At 40.3% G+C, this 23,235-nt stretch overlaps 1 protein-coding gene across 5 annotated transcripts in view; it reads left to right on the top strand.

The window, feature by feature from the left end:
* Window positions 1–23,235, top strand: part of LOC108410946 (class I histocompatibility antigen, F10 alpha chain-like) — a 96,441-nt gene that overhangs the window by 52,445 nt on the left and 20,761 nt on the right. Inside the window, exons 7-9 of one of the 5 annotated variants that reach the window (XM_037542417.1) lie at window positions 1,662–1,730; window positions 1,950–2,018; window positions 2,346–4,782. The exons of 2 other annotated variants lie outside the window; for them this stretch is intronic. In XM_037542417.1, the coding sequence (XP_037398314.1) occupies window positions 1,662–1,730; window positions 1,950–2,018; window positions 2,346–2,389 (182 nt within the window). In that variant the 3' untranslated portion in view covers window positions 2,390–4,782. Of the gene's footprint in view, window positions 1–1,661; window positions 1,731–1,949; window positions 2,019–2,345; window positions 4,783–23,235 lie in introns of those variants that run through there. 2 more of the 5 variants (XM_037542416.1, XM_037542422.1) reach the window with 2 other exon arrangements.

The raw sequence follows: 23,235 nt of genomic DNA, 5'->3' as shown, positions 1-23,235 counted from the left end.
GAATAAGATCGCGAATACAAGCGGCCGAAATGAGTTTCCTCCGCAGGGTGTCTGGACTCTCCCTTAGAGATAGGGTGAGAAGTTCAGTCATCCGGGAGGGACTCGGAGTAGAGCCGCTGCTTCTTCACGTCGAGAGGAGCCAGCTGAGGTGGTTCGGGCATCTGGTTAGGATGCCTCCTGGACGCCTCCCTCGGGAGGTGTCACAGGCGAGTCCACCTGGGAGGAGACCCCGGGGAAGACCCAGGACACGCTGGCGTGACTATATCGCCCAGCTGGCCTGGGAGCGCCTCGGAATCCCCCTTGGAGAGCTGGTGGAAGTGGCTGGGGAAAGGGAGGTCTGGGCTTCATTGCTTAGGATGCTGCCCCCGCGACCCGAACCCCGGAGAAGCGGAAGATAATGGATGGATGGATGGATGGATGGATAAATACATACATTTAAAATTAAATTCACTCACATATATATAAGGCCACAGGTGTTGTTAAGCTACTTTAATTGTCTTTAACTTCAGCCCAAACCTTGAACAGCTTTTTATTGCAGGGTCTCTCTTTGATTTGACCCACCAATAATAGAACATAAAAATAATGTATAACATATTTAAGAACATGGCAGTCGGGCAATAAGACAAAATGGAGCCAAATGTCCTTTGATTTCATCATAGTTACATGATACTACGCCATCAATATGCTGATAAACAGAGAACTTTCTTGTGCCAGTTGTAGTTTTAAGAGCGGGCAACACAGTACAACTTTAATTTCTCTTCTAATCGCTCCTATAGTCAACTACAGAGCCTGTAGCCTAGAACTGAGAACCTACTAGACTAAAACATGGTGACTAGCAACATTATAGTTTACATTTTTAAAATAGTCTGTTAAACTATTACATTTGTATCATGTTGTTATATTGTCAGCCCCTAAAATGGGTGCAGCATGCCTGCATATCCTCAGAAGTCTGAGCCGCTCTGGGTACAGATGTAAACTTAGCAGGCAGATCAGTCTACGGCCAAACCACAGCTGTTCTGAGATCTGCACCTGTCACTGCTGATTTGATTTTCTCATAGCTTATAGTTTCCACACTGAATCTTCTGAAACTGTCATCAAGTATGTGTGTCGATCGTAAACTGAAGACTTGAGGCAGTGACCGATAGCAGTAGTTGCTAAGCAGTGATTGGAGGGCTTAAGGAATTGGGCCGATCTTGGGAGATTTTAATCCAGTGACAGTGCTCATTGAAAATGCAGCATAGTAAATATTCCTTGTCCTTCTGATTAAGTAGCCTGTGGTCCCCATGGCTGTACGCCCCTGAGCAGGCTACCACACTGTGAGAATGATGGTGTTTCCATATTATCTTTCTTCTAGTGGACATACAGAAAAACCCTTCTGAAACTACTGAGGTCCAGACCCTGGGGCCCTCATAGGTAGTTCCAACCATGAGGGCAATCCAGTCCAAAAGTGAATGCATTTATTTTAAATGCACATAAATGCAAACAAATATTCTGTTTTCTGAAGCACTTCAGTAATGTTTAAATGTCATTTTACAAAAATATTCACGCTACATAATCACATCACACTGCATTAATAAAACGATTTCTAATTTTTTACAACAATTTTAACACTGTAAAGTTTGGTGATTGAGGCTCAAAGTCAGTATATATTTTTTTTCTAGGTAATGGACCAGTGATGACCAATGGAGCAGCAAATGGCCACGCTGAAGAAGTGTCTCTGGTGCCAAATGGTAAATTATTAAATGCACATAAATGCAAACAAATATTCTGTTTTCCGAAGCACTGCAGTAATACAGTGTTTAAAAGTGTCATTTTACCAAAACATTCACGCTACATAATCACATCACACTGCATTAATAAAACAATTTCTAATTTTTTACAACAATTTTAACACTGTAAAGTTTGGTGATTGAGACTCAAAGTCAGTATGTATTTTTTTTTTTTTCTAGGTAATGGACCAGTGATGACCAATGGAGCAGCAAATGGCCACGCTGAAGAAGTGTCTCTGGTGCCAAATGGTAAATTATTATTACATCCACAGTAATTTAATTAACATAGAAATTAGCTGTAAGTTAGATTGTGCAGGCCTACATGCTGATCTGTAAAATCCTTATTGTTTTCAGGTCCATGAAGACCCTAAGAAATGTTAGGCCTGGTTTATTGGAAGCAGATTAATTCTAATCTTTGAACCAGTTAGCGCCAGTTGTGCTTAGCATTTCAAAATGTTTGGTATCTGACTGAAACGATCGCCCAGCGTAGTAAGAAATAATGCAGTACCTAAGGCTTTCTTTTGAAAATGTAGGTGTGGCTCAGTGTGTTTGTTTATTCTTCTCTGCCTTTTCCAGGTAATGGACACATTCATGAGAATGGAACTCCTGCTACCGCTTAATCTGCTGTTTCAACACCTCAGACCAGCAAGCTCAACGAGTCAGTCAAACGATTTCAGCATTTTACTGTACATTACTGTATTTCAGATATCAAGGCGTTTAGCACTTCAGACACAATCCTTAACATTAGGGGTGGGAATCTTCAGGCACGTCATGATTTGATTAGATTACGATTCAGAGGCTGCGATGCGATTATAAAACGATTATCTATACAGCATTTCTGTTTTCTTACTGTCTGAGGACGTGGTAGTTTCAAAGCAAAGGTTCTGTAATGATCTATAATGAATTTACTTCCAATATATTTTATTAATTGAGCAAATGGAAGTGATGTGGCGAGTGAACTGGAAGACTCTCACTCACTGCTCTTGTTTGGAGCACATGAGACGCTGCTGCCACTCATCTGTGATAAAATGTGCTGTTAGGGTGAAATAAGATCCAGTAGGAACGGATGTCCATGCAGATATACCGGAGACACAGAGATATACCGGACATTAAATGTTGTGGCTCCCAAGGTGGTTTGACTTTGTTGAAAGGACAGAATGGCTTTTCTTAACATTTGGGTTGTGACTCCTGATCTAACCTGGCTTTAATGCAGAGCCGGTTGGATTTCTCGCTCCAGTTGTTTTTGTTATGTGCCGCCACAGACTGTCCACTGTCCTTGTCCACATCCAAGTTCCGCCTTTTATATTCCGTCACCGTTGCGGTAAAAATGAAATATTTAGAAAATCGATTTTTGACATTTGATTCGATTCAGAAATTGTTCACGTCCGCATCACAATGAATGTAACGATACATTTCAGAACTTTTCTCCTGACCACAGTGTGAATGATGTCTGAGTATATTAAACAGAACCACCAGTAAATGTGTTGAGTGACAGTAGACAGACAAGATAATCCTTTATTAGTCCCACACTGGGGAAATTCTTAACATACCGTAACACATGTCTATCATGATAGCAGGTGAGGAAAGCTGAAATGGTAGGAACCTGTGATTTAATCATTTCAGTTCAGCCTTTTAGTCGGTCAAAATGCCGTAGAGAACCACGTTTTTATGGAAGTCAGTTATTTCATACTTGTTGGCCCTGCTGGATAAAGGTGCACACAGTCAAAGCTTTTCAGTGCTTTTGATGATTGTTTTTTTGTGTGTTTTTTGCTTGTTTAGCTTTAAATGAGGAGATTCTCAGTGAGCCTGACTCATAAGTCACAATACTGAACTGTGCAGTTCTAAACAGCAAGTTTTATATGATTGTGCCTCACTGCTCCATCATACTTCTACTCCTCTTTATTTTATCCTGTCCTGCATTTCCAGCTGTAAGAACCCACTCGGGACCCAAAATGGGATGATTTTTAAGTTGCATATAAAATGCTCCTATAAGATTTTAGAGTCTATAAGGTCTTAAGCTGCACTCAGGAAAGTTGACAAAAAAAAAGTTGATAAAACTGTTACTTTTTTTTTTTTCTTCAAATAAGTTTGTTGTTATTGTTTGAAAGAATATAAATTTTAATTGTTGATTCATAGATGTTGAAATCTGAATTGACTGTTTGAAATCCTAATTGATTTGATAATGTTCATTGCTTTGTATGTCTGAGTGCAAAACATTTTATTAAGACATTTCGTTGTAAGGTCTTTCTTTAATGTAGTGAACATGGAGATGGTTGGTGTGAAAGTAGAGGAGGCAGTGGATAGGGCAAGATGGAGGCAGATGATCCGCTGTGGCGCCCCCTAAAGGGAGCAGCCGAAAGAAGAAGATAAAATGTTTAAGGTTTTTAGAGTAAGGTCTTAAGCTGCACTCAGGAAAGTTGACCAAAAAAAAAAGTTGATAAAACTGTTACGTATATTTTTTTCAAATAGGTTTATGTTGTTATTGTTTAAAAGAATTAATTAATTGTTGATTCATTGAGTTTGTTACTGTTTGAAATCCTAATTGATTTGCTAATGTGTGCAGTGTGCAATGAGTGCAAATCTTGTGGTTTTTAAAACATTTATTAAGACATTTCTTTGTAAGGTCTTTCTTTAATATGTGATTTCTACACATTTCATTGTGTTTTCATGACGTTGATGAACATTTTGTATACTAGACCACTTTTATAGTGCCTTACTGCTGATTCACTTGTCTGTAAAACTGTTCCTCACTGGACCATCTGTTCTGCAGAGAAACTGCAGGTGATGTCTTGTTTTTCACTGTCATTTGAAACAATGTGCAGTTTGCATTGTTTGAACTATTTCCTTTTTTTTGTTTTCAGAAGTGTTTATCCATGCACTGTAGTCAAATGTAAGGAAGAGGGTTTGTAAAAACTGGATTGATATTTTTTTATGTGCACTTTTGAAAGTACTTCATGGTTTGTGGCACTTATTACTTTTATATTTCCAAATAAAGCTCTTATTTCAAACTGTCCACGTGTCTCTGATTAAATACGCCCCAGTATGATAAATGGGGTTCTACAGAGACTGGGTTCCTCATGTTTACACCTTTCTAAATGTAGATCTTATGGATCATATGAGATTGTTTATTTATGCGCTTTGATCCGTATATCAGTGAAGTCCTAAAATCCACTACATCAATGTCTTTACAGCTACAGCTGATACACCACTGAGTAAAAGATCTTCAGTCCTAGCTCTGGGGTGTCCAGGAAATTCAGACTTTTCCTGCTCTATCTTGCTTAATTTCAATTCCAGAGTAGATAATTAACACAGCTACACAGAACCAGAACTCTACTGGACATTCATTCAGAAGATCAGAATAAACATCCTTGATCCTGGTACTTGCCACTCATCTGCCACATGCACTGAAACAAGGGATAAACTTTGCTGTTGGCTTTGTGATGAACACCCATCTGCTGTATTCAGTGTAGCCCTTCAGTGGCTCCGTCTCTGGAACCTCAGAGCCAAACCCAGATACTTTTCAGTGCTGGAGGCCGACGTAATGTTTCGGAAGATCAGCCGTGAGCACATTGAGTTATAAACCCTTAACAGGGTTTTCTGCATGGTGAATTGATTGATGGAGACTGCTATAGATGGTTCTATTCAGCAATTTTTTTAAAAAGCTTCTACTGTTACAAGTTTGGCATCAGATCCCTTTTTGGCACTTTATAGAACCATATACAACACGTTCTCGATCAATCTGAAGAACCGCTTCACCATGCAGAGAACATTTTAATCATGTGAATTTCCCCACTGTGGGACTAATAAAGGATTATCTTATCTTATGCAAGGGGTTCTTTGTGTGTTCATGGTTCAATATAGAACCTTATTTTTTCAAAAAGGAACCCTTGAAGAACCTTTAAAGAACCTAAAAAAATCTTTTAAGAGTGTACACTGAACCATTTCACACCAGACCCCTCTGAGTGACTGACTGTTTACATCTCAAGGACTAAATTATGCAAAAATGTGACAAACTGGTTAAATTCCCACAAAACACTAACCGCTGGACTGCTTTCAGCTTTCAGACGTCACCGAGAGGCTGAACGTGCCTGATAATCTGGGTTACTCAGGGAACAGTAGCAATCTGTCCTTCATGGATCATGGCATGGGTGTGAACACCTGTCCAAGGGAGAAGGAAAAGAGCTGGCAGTGACTTCCACAAACCAGCACCTTTTGATGCTTCTTACTGAAAGGAGCAAGTCATGCAAGCCTTCCTGCACAAACTGGGAACGTGTGATTGGACTTTACATGTTTGTAAGGAGATAATAAGTCTAATCAAATGCTTATCTAAGGTTCTGCAATATGAATATTTACCAGTTTCCTCTATTTCTGATAGATTCTCTTTTCATTCACATGGAAAATAAACACGCTTGGACTTTCATTTATGCCAGAGCAAATAGCCAAAGCAAAGAAGTGACACACAAACTACATGGTGGTCTAGGATAATGCTGAGGTAAAATTCGTTAGCCTTTAACTTCCATTCAACAACCGAATACACTGCCTTTTCTGGATTTGTACCAAAACACATTATAAAACCACCAGGAACCAGGCATGATGTTTTTCAGCAGGGACATCATAGATAAAAGGCTGTGTTTCCACAGCTAAAGAATCCTTTCCTGATGCAGAAAAGACTTAAAAGGTGATTGTGGACTTCAGGATGGCGTGAGAAACACCCCACACTGCTCATCGATGACTTCTCAGACGAAGTAAGAAGCTGCAAGTGTGTCTCAATCCCACATTCCCAGTCACAAAAGCAAAGAACCGTCTCCATTTTGTTCAGTAACTGAGTAGAGCAAGCCCCCATCCCACCCTCACAGGGTAGTCAGGACCCTCCTCAAGCTGCCTTTGATCACCCATTCCTCTCTCATTAAACAGGGATCATGTATTACGCTTGACTGATTGTCTGACCGTGATTTCTATTGTTGGGGAATTTTCCGTATAATGAATATGTGCTTTTCATACATTTCTAAATGTTTCTCATTCATAATTTCTGTGATGCAATGTCCAAAACCAAGAAGAAAAGACCACACCTTGAATTGCAAAAGTAAAATATATCATAAAATTTAATGAGAAAAATGTTTTTCAGGATAACAGGAACACACCTGCACACACTGGTAATTTAATACATCATCATTACATGATTATAACGTTTGAGTTACGAAACCCATCCGTAGAATCACATGCAGAACTTCATAGACGGGTATGTCACGGCACATATGCATTACGTTGGAACACATGTAAGCACCTCATGAATATGCAAAACCATACGTTGTACCATCTCGTCAGGTGTTTTCACACTCCCATATTAAAATGCAGACATATTCATATACAACTTTACTGATTGGACTTAGGTTGACTGCACAGAGGTCTGCTGTGAGACAATATCACTCATCCTACAGTCTGAGAGCTTCTCAAATGATAAAAATCACAACATTCAAGGGATTGGCTGGAGTTGCTCTTTGAGGCGTCATCACATTTGTTTCCAAGCTTTACACCGGATCTATCTCAGATTGGGAAATAATTGAGAGGTCTTACTTCACCAGGCTGCTGCCAACCTGATCATTCCCCCTTCAAGAAGTCTGCTCAATTCAGCAAGGAAGATACTGAGAAGACACAAGCAATAGCACGTCTAAGAGTACTGGTGGAACCGGCAATCTGAAGAGTGAAGGAGTACCACAACTGGGATGGGGTTGTCCCACTTCCCCCTCACAGGCTCAGTCAACCAACTTTGGGCCATCTGTTGGTTGATGTCGAACTACCAGAGTCCCCTGGACATCAAGGAAGATGAACCTGTTTGAACTTGTGTGCTCATCAATACGTCTAATTATTCAATCATTTCCAGGTTTAAGAATTTTGCAATTCAGATTCAAGTCATTCTTTTACACGACTCTCTACAAAACTCTGCTCACCTCCTTCTTGGAGAGTTGCATATCTGCAGACTTCAGCTCCAACCTAAACCACCCCACTTGACCTTAATTATTGCCTTCAGAAATAATTAATTAGCTGAATGAGGCATTCATGGAAACTTTACAGGTTTTTACCCAGATCTGTACAAAGTAGTCATCCCTATTTGTTATCCTGTTTATTCTTTTTCTATTATATGTTCACATTTCATAGTTTGCCCCACTTAACATAGACTCAAACTTTGTTTTGTAGATAATTTCAACAAGAGGACCTCACACTCCTCACCCTTTGTCAGTTTATGCTAATAAACCTTTAAGGATATTAATCTGAAAAGTGAAAAATGTTTGTTTGCATACTGCATATGCTTCCATCTCACCAAAGAACATCACTGGACAGAAAGATGGAAAGAACCTGTGCGAGTTATACATAAACTTATAGACTACGTACTGTAAATAAAATGCAACAAGTGAGAAGTGATTTAGTGTTTGTGTGATTTGGGTTGATGAAAAATACTTCTGTTCATTTGGAGCCCTGTTTTCATCATTATATCTATTATAAAGATATGTATGATATTTGTGAAGAAGGACATCAGTTTGCTTTTCTACAACAGCACAACAAACAAATTTCAAGAAGTACACTGAAATTCCTTAACGGATGTTTTCTTCAGCAACACTCGTTCAAGAAAGAGAAATTCTATTATGCCACTCTTTAAAAACTCTATGCTCACGCAAGGCCACCCACTTGCTGGTATCCACCCACTTGCAGTGCAAGTCCCTCTTACTGGTCTCCAGTCTGCAGAGAAACATAATTGCAATTATTTCAGCAACGGTGTTTTTTTAAGGTGCCTGGAAGTTTTTTAGGTACACTTAAGCTTCTTGAAACATATAAGTCAGCTGTGGTGCCCACGTTTGTGCATACCAGACTATGCCATCCCTTGGTTTATACCTAGAGCAAAAGGGGAGCTCTGACCAACTAAGTGAAACGCTACACAGTTTATCAACTCCTATCTATTTTGTCCATCAATAAAACAGAACTGTAACGGTGCAACCTCCAAAAGAAGAGCCACCGGGATTTACGTACGGCCAAGTTGGCCCTATGGGCGTGGGTGTGGATACGAGGAGGCGAGACTCCAAGTTCAAGTGCATATGTGCTTATTTTATTATTTTTACAAAAACAAAAAAAAACTGAATCAAACAGAAATAAAACGAAAGATAAACTTGAGGCTTCGCTGCAAGGCTAATCCTCATCACACAGGTTATTCCCAAGCTGTTACAAGCAGCTAACAGCATCACACCGGGATAATACCACTCCTCCCACAGGTAGCTGAGAAGACCCGGCTGAAAGAACACCGAGCGTTCTTATCGTCGAAGCCCCGCCCCGACTAAACTAATAACTTGCTCGGAGGGACGATGTCCCAGGGCTCTAATTTACATACACACACAAACATATATACACACCCATCTACACAGCTACTGACTAGTCGTGACTAATATATACATATTACCGGTAAGTATTCATTAATTAACTAATTAATTCCTTTGCAGGTTTCCCCCTTTAGAACACTGAGGCCCCTCTCCCTCCCTGAAGGTGGATCCGCCCAACAGGGACAAGAAGCCTCGGTCCCCTTTACCTCCCATTTGCCCTCATCCCCTTCTACTATTGTTCTTATTAATCTCAGTGATGGGCATACACTGCACCATCACAAGAACCAACACATCAGAATATCAGATGTGTTTTAAAGCATGAATAGTTGGTTATTAGTTGTTAGAAAAGGACATTTAATATTTGATATTTATGCCTAATTTGAATTTTTAACTTGTATTTGTGCTTCTGCCACTGGATAAGCAGCTCCAGCACCAGCAAATGCTGCTACAAACACAGCCATACCCCACCTACAAAACCTACATAGCATACTGATCATGATATGCTAGGTCTTGAATGCATGATAATAAATGATTATAATGTGCCACAATGGAATCGTGTGTTAAGGTCACAGCATGGTTCATTCTAGCATTGAATACCTTATAGCTAGTGCATGCAGGTGTTCTCAATCCCAAATCCAACACTTTCAACCTTCCAAAGCACCCTCATCAGCAGCATGTATTGGTGCAGTTCATCTCCAGTCCAAAGTTCTTCTCTTATTCAGTACTATTATTCATCCACTTCCCTGGATTTAGGGAACCTGCCCTGTGACCAGAAGTTTGCTGGTTCGATCCCCTCGGCTGACAGTCCATGACTGAAGTGCCCTTGAGTAAGACACCTAACCCCCCATTGCTCCCCGGACGTTGTAGATAGGGCTGCCCACTGCTCCTGGCAAGTGCGCTCACTGCCCCCTAGTGTGTGTGTTCACTAGTGTGCATGTATGTGGATGTTTCACTGCACAGATGGGTTAAATGCAGAGGTCTAATTTCATAGTGTGCAAACACAGAGACAGAAGGTTGTCAATTCTATTCTATGCAGTGTTTCAGTGTTTCCTCCAGTTCTTGCCCTTCAAGCCAAGCCACCGTGTGGCGCTATTTCTAACATTGTTTTAAACCCTTTTTATCACTTTCGAAGGCAGTCTTATCGTAAACTCTTCATCTTCACTGCTCCATGTTGACAACACAGGCGCAGTTTGGAGTCCGGCTCCAAAAAGCAGCCACCTGATTGGTCCAGCGGGAAGCATATGATGATTAGTCCGTGAATCCACATCACTCATGAAGAAAAGACGACTATGCGAGGAAGGAACTATATCCAAAGTGCTGGATTATACACGGAGAACTCTTACTGTCACGCTCTGAACCAATGGGTCATTTTATTGAAGTAAGTGCCCCATATATGGGAATGGGATTAAACGAAAAACAGCTTCGCCTTATGGGCTATAGTTAAAAAGTAGTCACTACTTTTCAAAAAGTGGCTAAAAGGTAGCCTCTATTTTTCTGGAAAAGTTCCTTAAAAAGAATTGTAGCTGGCTACAAATTTGGGAAAGTAACTACTAAGTAGCTAATTACTATTTTTGTTAGTAGCTATCCCAACACTGATGAAGAGCCTAAACAATATACCCTGCATCATGTGAATTTCTTATCCACGCCATTCCCCCACACTCTCTCAGGAAAGGGCAGGCATAATAATGCCAGAGTTGATTTTTTTTGTTTGTTTTATTTATTTATTTATTTTGTAATTTTGCTCTGTGAGTTAACGCTCTAAATGAGTGCTTTTGGTCACATTTATTTCCTGTTATTGTCTTTCCTTAATCAGTTTTATTCTTCAGTTCTCTGCTCAGGCTCAGGTTCCACAGCAGTTTCTACCCAGAAACAACTGTAAGATAAGATCACCGTATTCTGTGCACTTCAGTATTCCGTGCACTTCAGTATTCTGTGCACTTCGGTATTCAGTGCACTTCAGTATTCAGTGCACTTCAGTATTCCGTGCACTTCAGTATTCTGTGCACTTCGGTATTCAGTGCACTTCAGTATTCAGTGCACTTCAGTATTCCGTGCACTTCAGTATTCAGTGCACTTCAGTATTCCGTGCACTTCAGTATTCAGTGCACTTCAGTATTCATTCCACTTCAGTATTCAGTGCACTTCAGTATTCAGTGCACTTCAGTATTCCGTGCACTTCAGTATTCTGTGCACTTCGGTATTCAGTGCACTTCAGTATTCAGTGCACTTCAGTATTCCGTGCACTTCAGTATTCAGTGCACTTCAGTATTCATTCCACTTCAGTATTCAGTGCACTTCAGTATTCATTCCACTTCAGTATTCCGTGCACTTCAGTATTCCGTGCACTTCCGTATTCAGTGCACTTCAGTATTCAGTGCACTTCAGTATTCCGTGCACTTCAGTATTCAGTGCACTTCAGTATTCATTCCACTTCAGTATTCCGTGCACTTCAGTATTCCGTGCACTTCAGTATTCAGTGCACTTCAGTATTCATTCCACTTCAGTATTCCGTGCACTTCAGTATTCAGTGCACTTCAGTATTCATTCCACTTCAGTATTCCGTGCACTTCAGTATTCAGTGCACTTCAGTATTCAGTGCACTTCAGTATTCCGTGCACTTCAGTATTCAGTGCACTTCAGTATTCATTCCACTTCAGTATTCCGTGCACTTCAGTATTCCGTGCACTTCAGTATTCAGTGCACTTCAGTATTCAGTGCACTTCAGTATTCCGTGCACTTCAGTATTCATTCCACTTCAGTATTCCGTGCACTTCAGTATTCCGTGCACTTCAGTATTCATTCCACTTCAGTATTCCGTGCACTTCAGTATTCAGTGCACTTCAGTATTCATTCCACTTCAGTATTCCGTGCACTTCAGTATTCCGTGCACTTCAGTATTCATTCCACTTCAGTATTCCGTGCACTTCAGTATTCCGTGCACTTCAGTATTCAGTGCACTTCAGTATTCCGTGCACTTCAGTATTCCGTGCACGGTTTGGACATCAAATCTGTGCAAACAGTGACCGACGAAGGCGGTAGAGAGGAGAAGGAGGTAGGGGGGAGAAGGAGGTAGAGGGAGAAGGAGGTAGAGAGGAGAAGGCGGTAGAGAGGAGAAGGAGGTAGAGAGGAGAAGGAGGTAGAGAGGAGAAAGTTCCTGGAACGTCCATATTTGCAGCTTTAATCGGTAAAATGTTCCTCCAAAGTGATTTTTCCACCGAGCTCCATGAGAAAAGACGATGATATTGGAGACGGCGACACTCCGCGTCGTCTTTCTGTCGGGATTATTTGTTTTGACTCTCGGGGGTGAGCGCTTTTCTTCAGTTCTCCTTTTTGGTTCTGCGCCGTCACGAAAACGAAAGTAAAAATCTCGACAGTGTGAACTGTAACTAAAACAGAGTAAAGTGTAGATGTCGTTAATAAGTTGATAGTTATTGTACAAGCTGAGATCATTCTTTACTGATTTATTATACTAGCTAGTTCCAGCCACGCGGGCTGATTGGCTGAGCAGCTCTAGCGGTGCTGTTATATTAACACTGTATCACCCCGCAGAGGCTTTAACAGCTGTAGGAGACGCCCAAGCCACCCCATCTTGTGTTCTACTGCTTAAATCGTTCATTAATCTGTTTCTCTACAGGTAAACACTCCCTGCATTATCTCTACACTATCCAGTCCAGAAACTCTACAGACAGAATGTATGAGTTCAGTGCAGTGACTCTGCTGGATGACAGACAGATTGACTCCTACAGCAGTACAGACGGGGTCAGGACTCCTAAACAGGACTGGCTGAAGGAGATGAAGGAGAGTGAGTGGACAGCAGGCGCTGATAAGCTGAAGTACGATGGACAATATTTGAACAAGATCCTCGACATACAGATGAAGACCTTCAGACACGATGAGTCAGGTGAGAACTTTTCATTTTTCAGTTCATGATCTTCATGCAGAAGATTCATTTGAATCTTCATTTAAAAGACTCGGTTCAGTGACGTTCAGAATTCAGGGAAAAGCTCCAAATTGTTCCAGGCTAATATAGTTCTATTTCTGTTTTATTTGGAAGAGTTAGTGAAGGGATATTCTGTTAACCATGGAAAAGGAAAAATGGAAAAACTAAAACGTGAAACTTTGGACTGGTTGAAATTAAAATGGGGCTATTTTGTAGGTAATAGCATGTTATAAATATCCATACAGAAGAAAACATGTTTTATTATTCAGAAATAACTGAGGTACATTGAGGGACATCAGAATGTTTCTGTGTTCATTGAGTAACTACTGCAACACCGGATGCTGATGGAGACTTGTCCTCTTCTCCCTGCAGGCACCTTGTTAGTCTGTCAGAAATATATCTTCGCTTTTTCTGGAAGGAGCTGACATCAGATAGAGTAGTTAGCCTACCTAGTGATAAAGCTGTGCCAGAGCTGGCCGCACTCACAAAGTGTGATATACTTGTCTACGTCATATTCTGTTAAAACATGAAATGTTAGTGTGTCTGATCATTTCTATCGGTCTCTGTTCTTCATTTACGTCTCAGATGGTCACACTCTTCAGTGGAGAATCGGCTGTGAGGTTGAAACGGACTCTGGCGGCTCGCTGTCAGTGTTAAACTGCATTAATGAATACGGCTACGACGGACAGAACGTAACCTCTTATAACTGGACCTCGAGGAGATGGTCAGCCTCAGTCAGTCAGGCTAAAGTGTTGGAGGAGGAATGGAACGCTGGACCTGTTGATCGGAGAGGTGAAGACTGTGTGGAGTGGCTGAAGAAGTATTTGCAGTACAACACATCTGACACCAAAGTGAGTGAGTATTTATATTTGCCTTGATTATTATTCTCATTATTATAAGCGTTATCAACTGTGTTGAGGTGACCGGAGTGAGAATTTCAGGTTTTTATTCACTGTTACACTCATTTGAATCACAGCTCACAGTTATTATCATATAGACCCTTCATTCTTAAACCAGCCCCCAGGGACCCACAAGCAGTCCACATTTTTGCTCTAAAGCAGCTCCAAACAAGGCAAAACCAAGTCAATAAGAACACTGAATACCTGGTACAGGTGCACTGTGAGCTGGGTTTGTTAGAGTAAAATGTATTTTAAAGCTGCTGTGTCTGAACTGTTTCTACTGGCTAGTGTCCAATATCCACTTAGTTATCACTTTTACCTCGTGACATGGTTCTCCGTCATGCTGGAAAAATATAGAGTGACATAGAGTGCTATTAGCTACCTTGTCCTCGTTAACACTTTCTCCTGAGATCACTGAGATGATTAAGATTAATTAAGATTAAGAGACCCTTATTAGTCCCACAATGGGGAAATTTCACCTCCGCATTCTAACCCATCCGTGAAGTGAAACACCACATACACTCTAGTGAGCACACACACACACACACTAGGGGGCAGTGAACACACTTGCCCGGAGCGGTGGGCAGCCCAATCCACAGCACCCAGGGAGCAGTTGGGGGTTAGGCGTCTGGCTCAAGGGCACCTCAGTCATGTGCTGTCGGCTCTGGGGATCGAACCGGCGAGGCTGGTTCCCTAACCTCCAGCCCACGACTGCCCCATGATGACTGCACCTAAATGATGTTAGCAGGTCAAATTGTGTAGAACTTGTTTATTAAATGTAAAACAATAAATTTGTTCTCTGCAAAGCTCTGCAGTAGATGCACACATATCAGAACATGTTGAAACAACATTGTGGGTCCACACCTAACTCTCGCCAAACTAATGTGATGTTTCCAGCACGCCTTGAGCTGCACACACGAGTCTCATTTGTCTGGCTAGAGCAGATGAAATTATATGACCATGTGCGTGTTCAACCTCGACAAGTTTAGACTTTTCTTCTCACTGCAGAAGTGAAGGCAGATACTACTTTCCTGAGTCAGTCACAAACCCCCGAAAGCATGTTTGATTGGTTTTACTTGCCATGTGGTCCACATTTCCACTAATCCAGCAGCGCTGCCGGGGGGGCATAGACAGACTACAAAACTTCTGGTTGGTTACACTTCATGCTTCATCTGCATTTCAAGTAAGTGGGCAGGTCAGACTACAAAAGTGTGAAGTTTGATTGTGGTTGCATCAGATATGGATGCTAGGGGTTGCACAGACTAGTTTACTAATGAACTTGTCGATGATGATTTTTCTTGATGTTGACTAGTCCCTGATCAGGTGATTGACACTAACAACAAGGTAAGCAGCCTTGTGATTTTGGGATCCATCTCTAGTTTCCTGAAGACTAGCAATGTGATCCGGTGCTCGATGGATAGTGCACATCATGCTTTAGTGACCTGTGGAGTTTGGTTTTACAGATTTTTTAAGTTGCATTCCTTTCTCCCATGTTTTTATTTATCATATCATCATTGTTGCAGATTCAGCATTCATCACATAACTGTCAACTTTAAAAAATCAAGTCTTGCCAACCCTGTAGTGTTCAGGTGAAGTTAGACTCCAGTCTCTCTGTTGGCCGATACCCATGATAGTATGTTTGAAACATCTTAAAAAATTTAAAACAATACTAATGTGCATTTTATTTTATTTTCAGCTTCACTGGATGTTTATATGTTTGCAAATAAATCTACAACTGACTCGGGATTGCTGACCCTGACCTGCCTGGCCACAGGCTTCTACCCCAAAAGTGTGGAGATGAGTGTGAGGGAGTTCACTACATCACTGCCTGAACATCTACTAACAACTTCAGGAGTCAGACCCAATGATGATGGAACCTACCAGCTGAGGAAGAGTGTGGAAATCCAGGAGGATGAAGCAGCAGATTATGACTGTTATGTGACTCACAGCTCCCTCAACACATCAGTAATTAAACAATGGGGTGAGTATATCTGTGTAACCTGATGTATTTCTGGTCTTTTAAAGTTTAGAATTAGTTTCTCAGTGTAATTGTAAACCCTGTCTAACAGAAAGTATTTCCCCACTTTAATCAATATTAATATTGTGTATATATTATGTGTGTGTGTGTGTGTGTGTGTATATATATATATATATATATATATGTATATATATACTTCAGCAGCGCCAGTGTAAACACATAGGAGACAAATGACTAGAGAAATTTGCACATAAAGCAAACTTTCACTGTTTTTGCCAAAGAAGCCGCTTTGTGCTTTAGATACTCACCTTTATCTCATTCTGATTTTCTGTCTATATATTGTTCAGTTTTTATTATTTTGTTTTACTTCAGCTGATAAAATGTTTTTACTGTTTTTATTAAAAGTTCAGGAACATCCCAACACAACATGCCACACTGATTTTTCTCAATTCCCACCATAATTCAGTGTGTGAGATGTAATCAGAGTGATTCAAATTGGGTTTGGTGTGAAGTGGTTCAGATGTCTTTACAGTGGTGGTGATGGGAACCAGGGGTCGCCATGACTACAACACAGATATAGACATTTTATTTACCATCCAGAACCACCAGAGAACCTACATGAGTATTCTGAGTTTATAGTTCAAAACTGAAAAAATAAGTTTCCGTTTGGGACTATTTTGCCTGACAACGCCCCACATGTATCTCTATGACCTGAATAGAGTAAAAAAATACATGAGGCCAAAATTTTCTCAAAATTATTATAAACAATGTCTCCAACATGAGGCAGTGAATTCATCAGCATCTCTTGTAGGAACTTTCTGTGACGAGCTTTTAGAGGGGGACGTCTGGCTCCTATCACCACCAATGTGAACAGCTCTTGACTCCAAGTTTCTCTAGAACAGAGGATATGATATCACGCCAAACCGCTCTGAACGTCTTTATCAATTAATTATACAGAGATTTTGAAAAATCTGTATTTCCTGTTTGATCTTCCAAAATGGTTTTATTGGGAGAAAATGTACATGCATAGCCAATACTGTGAGACATACAAGAACTGACAGATATCAGGGTAGGCTGGGTAGGCTCCAGCACCCCCTGCGACCCTGAGGGAGAAGCGGCTTAGAACATTTGTATGTGTGTGTTTTTTCCTTCCCTGGTTAGAATGTACCATGATAACCACAGAGAAACACTTCTGCCATCAGTCTCGGTCTTCAAATTATGCAAAATCAGAATCAGCCTGCTAGCCATCGGTCTTCCAACCCTGACCTGCTCCTAGCAGAAGGTTTTTATTCTCTAGACTAAAGGTGCTGCTCACAGAGCTGCTGTGTCTGCATCCACAGTAGCCACCAAAGCTGAGCACGTTTCATACAGGTACAGAGTTGGGTTCTTTCACTGGGACCTGATGGAGGGCTGATATTGAAGGAGTCATCTGTTAAATCAGACGGGCTCCTGAGTTCTGATGGTGCGTAAGAAGCAGTTCAGTAACGATGCAGAGGCAGCCTGCAGTAGTACTCTAGATTGGGATTTGGCTGTGACTGACTGTAGAAGATAATAACAGTTTCAGTAGCTTTATGCAATATGTTTATTGCAGCGAGCAAAATATGTCACCCCTGCAGATGAAAGATAGAAGAGAGTCCACTTCATATTTACAGCATGTTTTCACTGTCATGTTAGAACCAAGTTCAAGTTCAGGAGTGGTTGGAGCCGTGATTGGCGGAGTGGTGTTGCTTCTGCTGACTTTGGGGGCAATCATCTTCACCGTTAAGATGAAGAAATGTGGTGAGTATAGACTATCCCAGTACAGACCGTCTTCAAGGTACAGTGATTAGATCTGAAATTCAGCAGTTGCTTCTTTTTAATTCTGTTCAGCCAAGCATCTCGCCAGCAGTGTATTCTGAGAATTTGGGAACGTCCCCATAATCCCATTTAAATGTGCTACGAGAGGAGTTATGCTGCGTGAATGTTCACACTGTCCGGAAAAAAAATTTAATCAGCATCTGACCTGTCAGTGTCCCAGTGTTTCTATAACTGTAGAAAATATGTGTAAGGTATATGGTTTATTTTTATTGTTGTTCATGTTGGATTGATGTTTCCCAGTCTGAGTGCAGCTCAGAAATAACTGATCTGAAGTTTATTATGTATGATAGCCTGCTGACTACAGTTGCTGTATCCTGTTATTGTTACAAGGCTATTAGGTTGGGTTATATTCCATTTTTCAATATCTACAGTGGATATAAAAAGTCTACACACCCCTGTTCAAATGCCAGGTTTTTGTGATGTAAAAAAATGACAGCAAGACAAATCATTTCACAACTTTTCCCACCTTTAATGTGACCTATAACCTGTACAATGCAATTGAAGTAGTGAAGTAAAAATAAACAACTGAGATAATGTGGTTGCATAAGTGTGCACACCCTTTTATAACTGGGGGAGTGGCTGTGTTCAGATTTAACCAATTACATTCAAACTCATGTTAAATTGGAGTCAGCACACACCTGTCACCAATTAAAGTGCCTCTGATCAACCCCAAATAAAGTTCAGCTGTTCTACTAGGCTTGTCCTGACATTTTTCTAGCCACATCTTCCAGCACAAGCCATGGTCCGCAAAGATCGGCCAGAACATCAGAGGGATTTCATTATTCAAAGATATCAGTCAGGTGAAGGCTACCAAAGAATTTCCAAGTCATTAAATATACCATGGAACACAGTGAAGACTGTCATCATCAAGTGGAGAAAACATGGCACAACAGTGACATTACCAAGAACAGGACGTCCGTCCAAAATTGATGATAAGACAAGAAGAAAACTGGTCAGGGAAGCTGCCAAGAGGCTGACAGCAACACTGAAGGAGCTGCAAGAATTTCTGGCAAGTACTGACTGTGCAGTACGTGTGATAACAATCTCCCATCTTCTTCATATGTCTGGGCTATGGGGTCGGGTGGCAAGACGGAAGCCTTATCTTACAAAGAAAAACATCCAAGCCCGGCTTAATTTTGCAAAAAGACATCTGAAATCTCCCAAACGCATGTGGGAAAATGTGTTATGGTCTGATGAAACCAAGGTTGACCTTTTTGTACATAATTCCAAAAGGTATATTTGGTGCAAAAACAACGCTGCTCATCACCAAAAGAACACCATACCTACAGTGAAGCATGGTGGTGGCAGCATCATGCTTTGGGGCTTTTCTTCAGCTGGAACTGGGGCCTTAGGGTGGATGGAATTATGAACAGTTCCAAATACCAGTCAGTGTTGGCACAAAACCTTCGGCCTTCTGTTAGAAAGCTGAAGATGAAGAGGAACTTCATCTTTCAGCACGACAATGACCCAAAGCATACATCTAAATCAACAAAAGAATGGCTTCACTGGAATAAGATTAAGACTTTGGAATGGCCCAGCCAGAGTCCAGACCTGAGTCCCATCAAACATCTGTGGGGTGATCTGAAGAGGGCTGTGCACAGGAGATGCCCTCGCAATCTGTCAGATTTGGAGCGGTTTTGCAAAGAAGAGTGGGCAAATATTGCCACATCAAGATGTGCCACACTGATAGGCTCCTACCCAAAAAGACTGAGTGCTGTAATAAAAGCCAAAGGTGCTGCAACAAAGTATTAGTTTAAGGGTGTGCATATTTATGCAACCAGGTTATTTTAAGTTTTTATTTGATATTTTTCCAATGTAAAGGTTTCTGTTTGTTTTTCTATTGCATTCTACAGGTTATAGGTCACATTAAAGGTGGAAAAAGTTGTGAAATGATTTGTCTTGCTGTGATTTTTTTACATGACAAAAACCTGGCATTTGAACAGGGGTGTGTAGACTTTTTATATCCACTGTATTCTGTTATTTTCTTGCGCTGCAGTTTGTGAACGTTGTTGTCTGTTGCCGTTCATCACACATACTCTGTTAATGTAGGAACCTGGATGTGCTTCTACATCCACCCGTCTGAACAGATATAAAGCACCAGGGCGACGCCTTGAGGGCTAAACTGAATGTACTTATTTTACATGCACATTAATGTAAAAAATCTTTTATGTTCCGTTTATAGACATTACACTATGATATTATATTACAGACTCCGCCCACAAAAATACCAAACACAGCACTGCACTAATAGAGGGTTTAAAATGTTTTAAGTTGCATCATCACACTGCCATAATAAAACTATTTCTTCTTTAGTTTTTTCCACCAGTTTTAACCCTAGAGAAAAAGACAGTCCTGAGCTCAGATACTGCTAGAAACAAATGTCACTGCAGACACCAAGAGAAAAAGAACCAGAGTTGAACGCAGAACTCTGAGCCATTCAATGCAATACAATACAATAAACTACAATACAGAGTGCAGTACAATAAAATAAGTGCAGCTTTATTTTAATCCTTTTATAATCCTTTATTAGTCCCACACTGGGGAAATTCTTAACATACCGTAACACATGTCTATCATGATAGCAGGTCAGGAAAGCTGAAATGGTAGGGACCTGTGATTTAATCATTTCAGTTCAGCCTTTTAGTCGGTCAAAATGCCGTAGAGAACCACGTTTTTATGGAAGTCAGCTGTAGTTCATACTTGTTGGCCCTGCTGGATAAAGGTGCACACAGTCAAAGCTTTTCAGTGCTTTTGATGATTGTTTTTTTGTGTGTTTCTTGTTTAGCTTTAAATGAGTAGATTCTCAATAAGCCTGACTCATAAGACACAATAATGTGTATTTTATATGATTGTGCCTCACTGCTGAAGGAGAGATCCTGAAGGAGAATGTCCGACCATCTGTTCGTGAACTCAAGCTGAAACGAACTTGGGTTCTGCAGCAGGACAATGATCCTAAACACACCAGCCAGTCCACCACTGAATGGCTGAAGAAAAACAAAATGAAGACTTTGGAGTGGCCTAGCCAAAGTCCTGACCTGAATCCTATTGAGATGTTGTGGTATGACCTTAAAAAGGCCGTTCATGCTTGAAAACCCTCTAATGTAACTGAATTAGAACAATTCTGCAAAGATGAGTGGGCCAAAATTCCTCCAGAACGCTGTAAAAGACTCATTGCAAGTTATCGCAAACGCTTGGTTGCAGTTGTTGCTGCTAAGGGTGGCCCAACCAGTTATTAGGTTTAGGGGGCAATCACTTTTTCACACAGGGCCATGATGGTTTGGATTTTTTTTCTCCTTTAATAATAAACACCTTCATTTACAAATTGCATTTTGTGTTTACTTGTGTTGTCCTTGACTATTGTTTAAATTGGTTTGATGTTCCAAAACACTTAAGTGTGACAAACATGCAAAAAAACAGGAAATGAGGAAGGGGGCAAACACTTTTTCACACCACTGGGAATGGAAAATGCCCTTCTGGACATTGAACCCTCACCTGACAACTATGGCATGAGAAACAATTTGGCTCCAGGAGCAGTTTTCTTGGACACTACAGACGTACTGGAGTCCAGCCCAGCCAATGCCAGGTTCAGCCAATGGCTTAAACAGTGCAACAGCAGTGGAAAGGTTGGAGAGAGGGATCACCCCAAATGAAGTACCTTGCCTCAGGCCATGACCAACCCTGGACTGTCTGTAAAACCCTGAACTGAACTGGGTGAGTCGGTGAGAGACACTGCAAGGCATCCTTGAAGAGATGGAATCTAATAACACTTGACTTATGCATGTGCTGTGAACTCCAAACCATGGAACACCTCATGAGATGCAGTTTTGTTCCACAATGCACCACAGAAGACCAGGCTCAACCAAGTGCAGCTGTGTTCGCCTGTGTTAACTACTGGACGGATATGATACAGACTATTTTACCGCATCACTAATAAAACCGAAAGTAAAAATGCTCCATTACCTGCAGTGCCCTTAACGGGACTGAATATGCAGACATTGAAATATGATATTAGGACATTTCAAATGATCATTCTTTCCTTATTTCTCTTGTATTTAATAACTCAATGTTTAAAGTAGAAATATGATACCTCAACTATCACAAATCAAGAACAAGACATCTGTATCTATTTAGCTGTTTACGACATTCACAATGCTTGAGTAGCTATTTTAGTTTACTTCCCTTCAGAATCTGGACTAGGTTTAAAGCATCTGTTAGATAAACTGTGTTAATCCTAACTGGGTCTCACACAGTCCTAGAAATATGAGGCAGAAGACATTAGAGAGCTGCTGAATAACAGGCTGGGCAATATAAAAAAATATGACATTATGATACTTAAAGATATTCTTATGATACACGATATACATCAGAATATTTCACTTTTCTGAGATTTCATAATTTTGAAAGGGCAAAATAGAGCCTGTAGTGCCACATATAAAATACTACTACTACAACAATAACAATACAACAAATAACAGTTCTCAAATATCAGTGAATAGATTTACTCACCATATTACAGCCTGTTTTTATTCTGCTCATTCAGTAATGATACTTCTTTTAGCTTCAACAAAAAATCACCCAAAACTACATTCCACTCTCATCTATTAATGATAAAGTTTAGAAGCTCAGAAGCATCAAAGAACAGATTTAGTTCTTTCAGCATAGCACAGTGGATCTTTCAAACAAAGGCTGGACAAAGATGGAAGTGATTTATAAATAGATTTATCATTTTCTATCAACCTTCATTTCACAATTGTTAAGGCAATATCTGGGTGAATGTGATCAATTTTAGTTTTAAAAGTTTGTAAGAATGCATTTATAAGGCAAATGGTTCTGTCTGCTTTCTTTCTGTTGGGTTTTTTAGCGTAAGCTCACAGAAGATGCACATTATACATTTGATTTATAAACAGAAAATTATCACCTCCATTGAAACTTTTTTATGAATCCCTTATCAGCACCATCAGAGTAAAACGTCATTTTTATTAAGCTCATAAGAACATATTCATAGGCGGTTATGCAGACTTCCTTTCTGATGTATTTGCGCTTTTAATTGATTTCTATTTAGCATTTGTTTTAACCATGAACTGTTTTCAGAGTAAAGCTAAAAACAAATGATCATTAATCTCCATAGAACTTCCAAACTGAACAAGCTGAATGAAACTAGGTGGGTTTATTGAGTGGACTCTGTATTATGTTAAAACTTTAAGTTGAAAAAACTTTTACAATGTGCTTTAATGTTTTTATGCTTCACCTTTTTGAATTCTTCACATCTTTAGATATTAGAACATTTCAGTCTTGGAGGATTGTTCTATTCTATTGTATTCTTTTCTATTGTATTCTTTTCTATTCTATTCTATTCTATTCTATTCCAGCTATAGATCTGAAAGAGAGCTGCTTGATAATGGAAGTTTTTGTACTGTCAAATTTA

Source organism: Pygocentrus nattereri, chromosome 11 (assembly GCF_015220715.1).
Source record: "Pygocentrus nattereri isolate fPygNat1 chromosome 11, fPygNat1.pri, whole genome shotgun sequence".
NCBI lineage: Eukaryota > Metazoa > Chordata > Actinopteri > Characiformes > Serrasalmidae > Pygocentrus > Pygocentrus nattereri.
The sequence above is the reverse complement of the archived record's forward strand: the minus strand, read 5'-3'. Positions and strand labels throughout refer to the sequence as shown.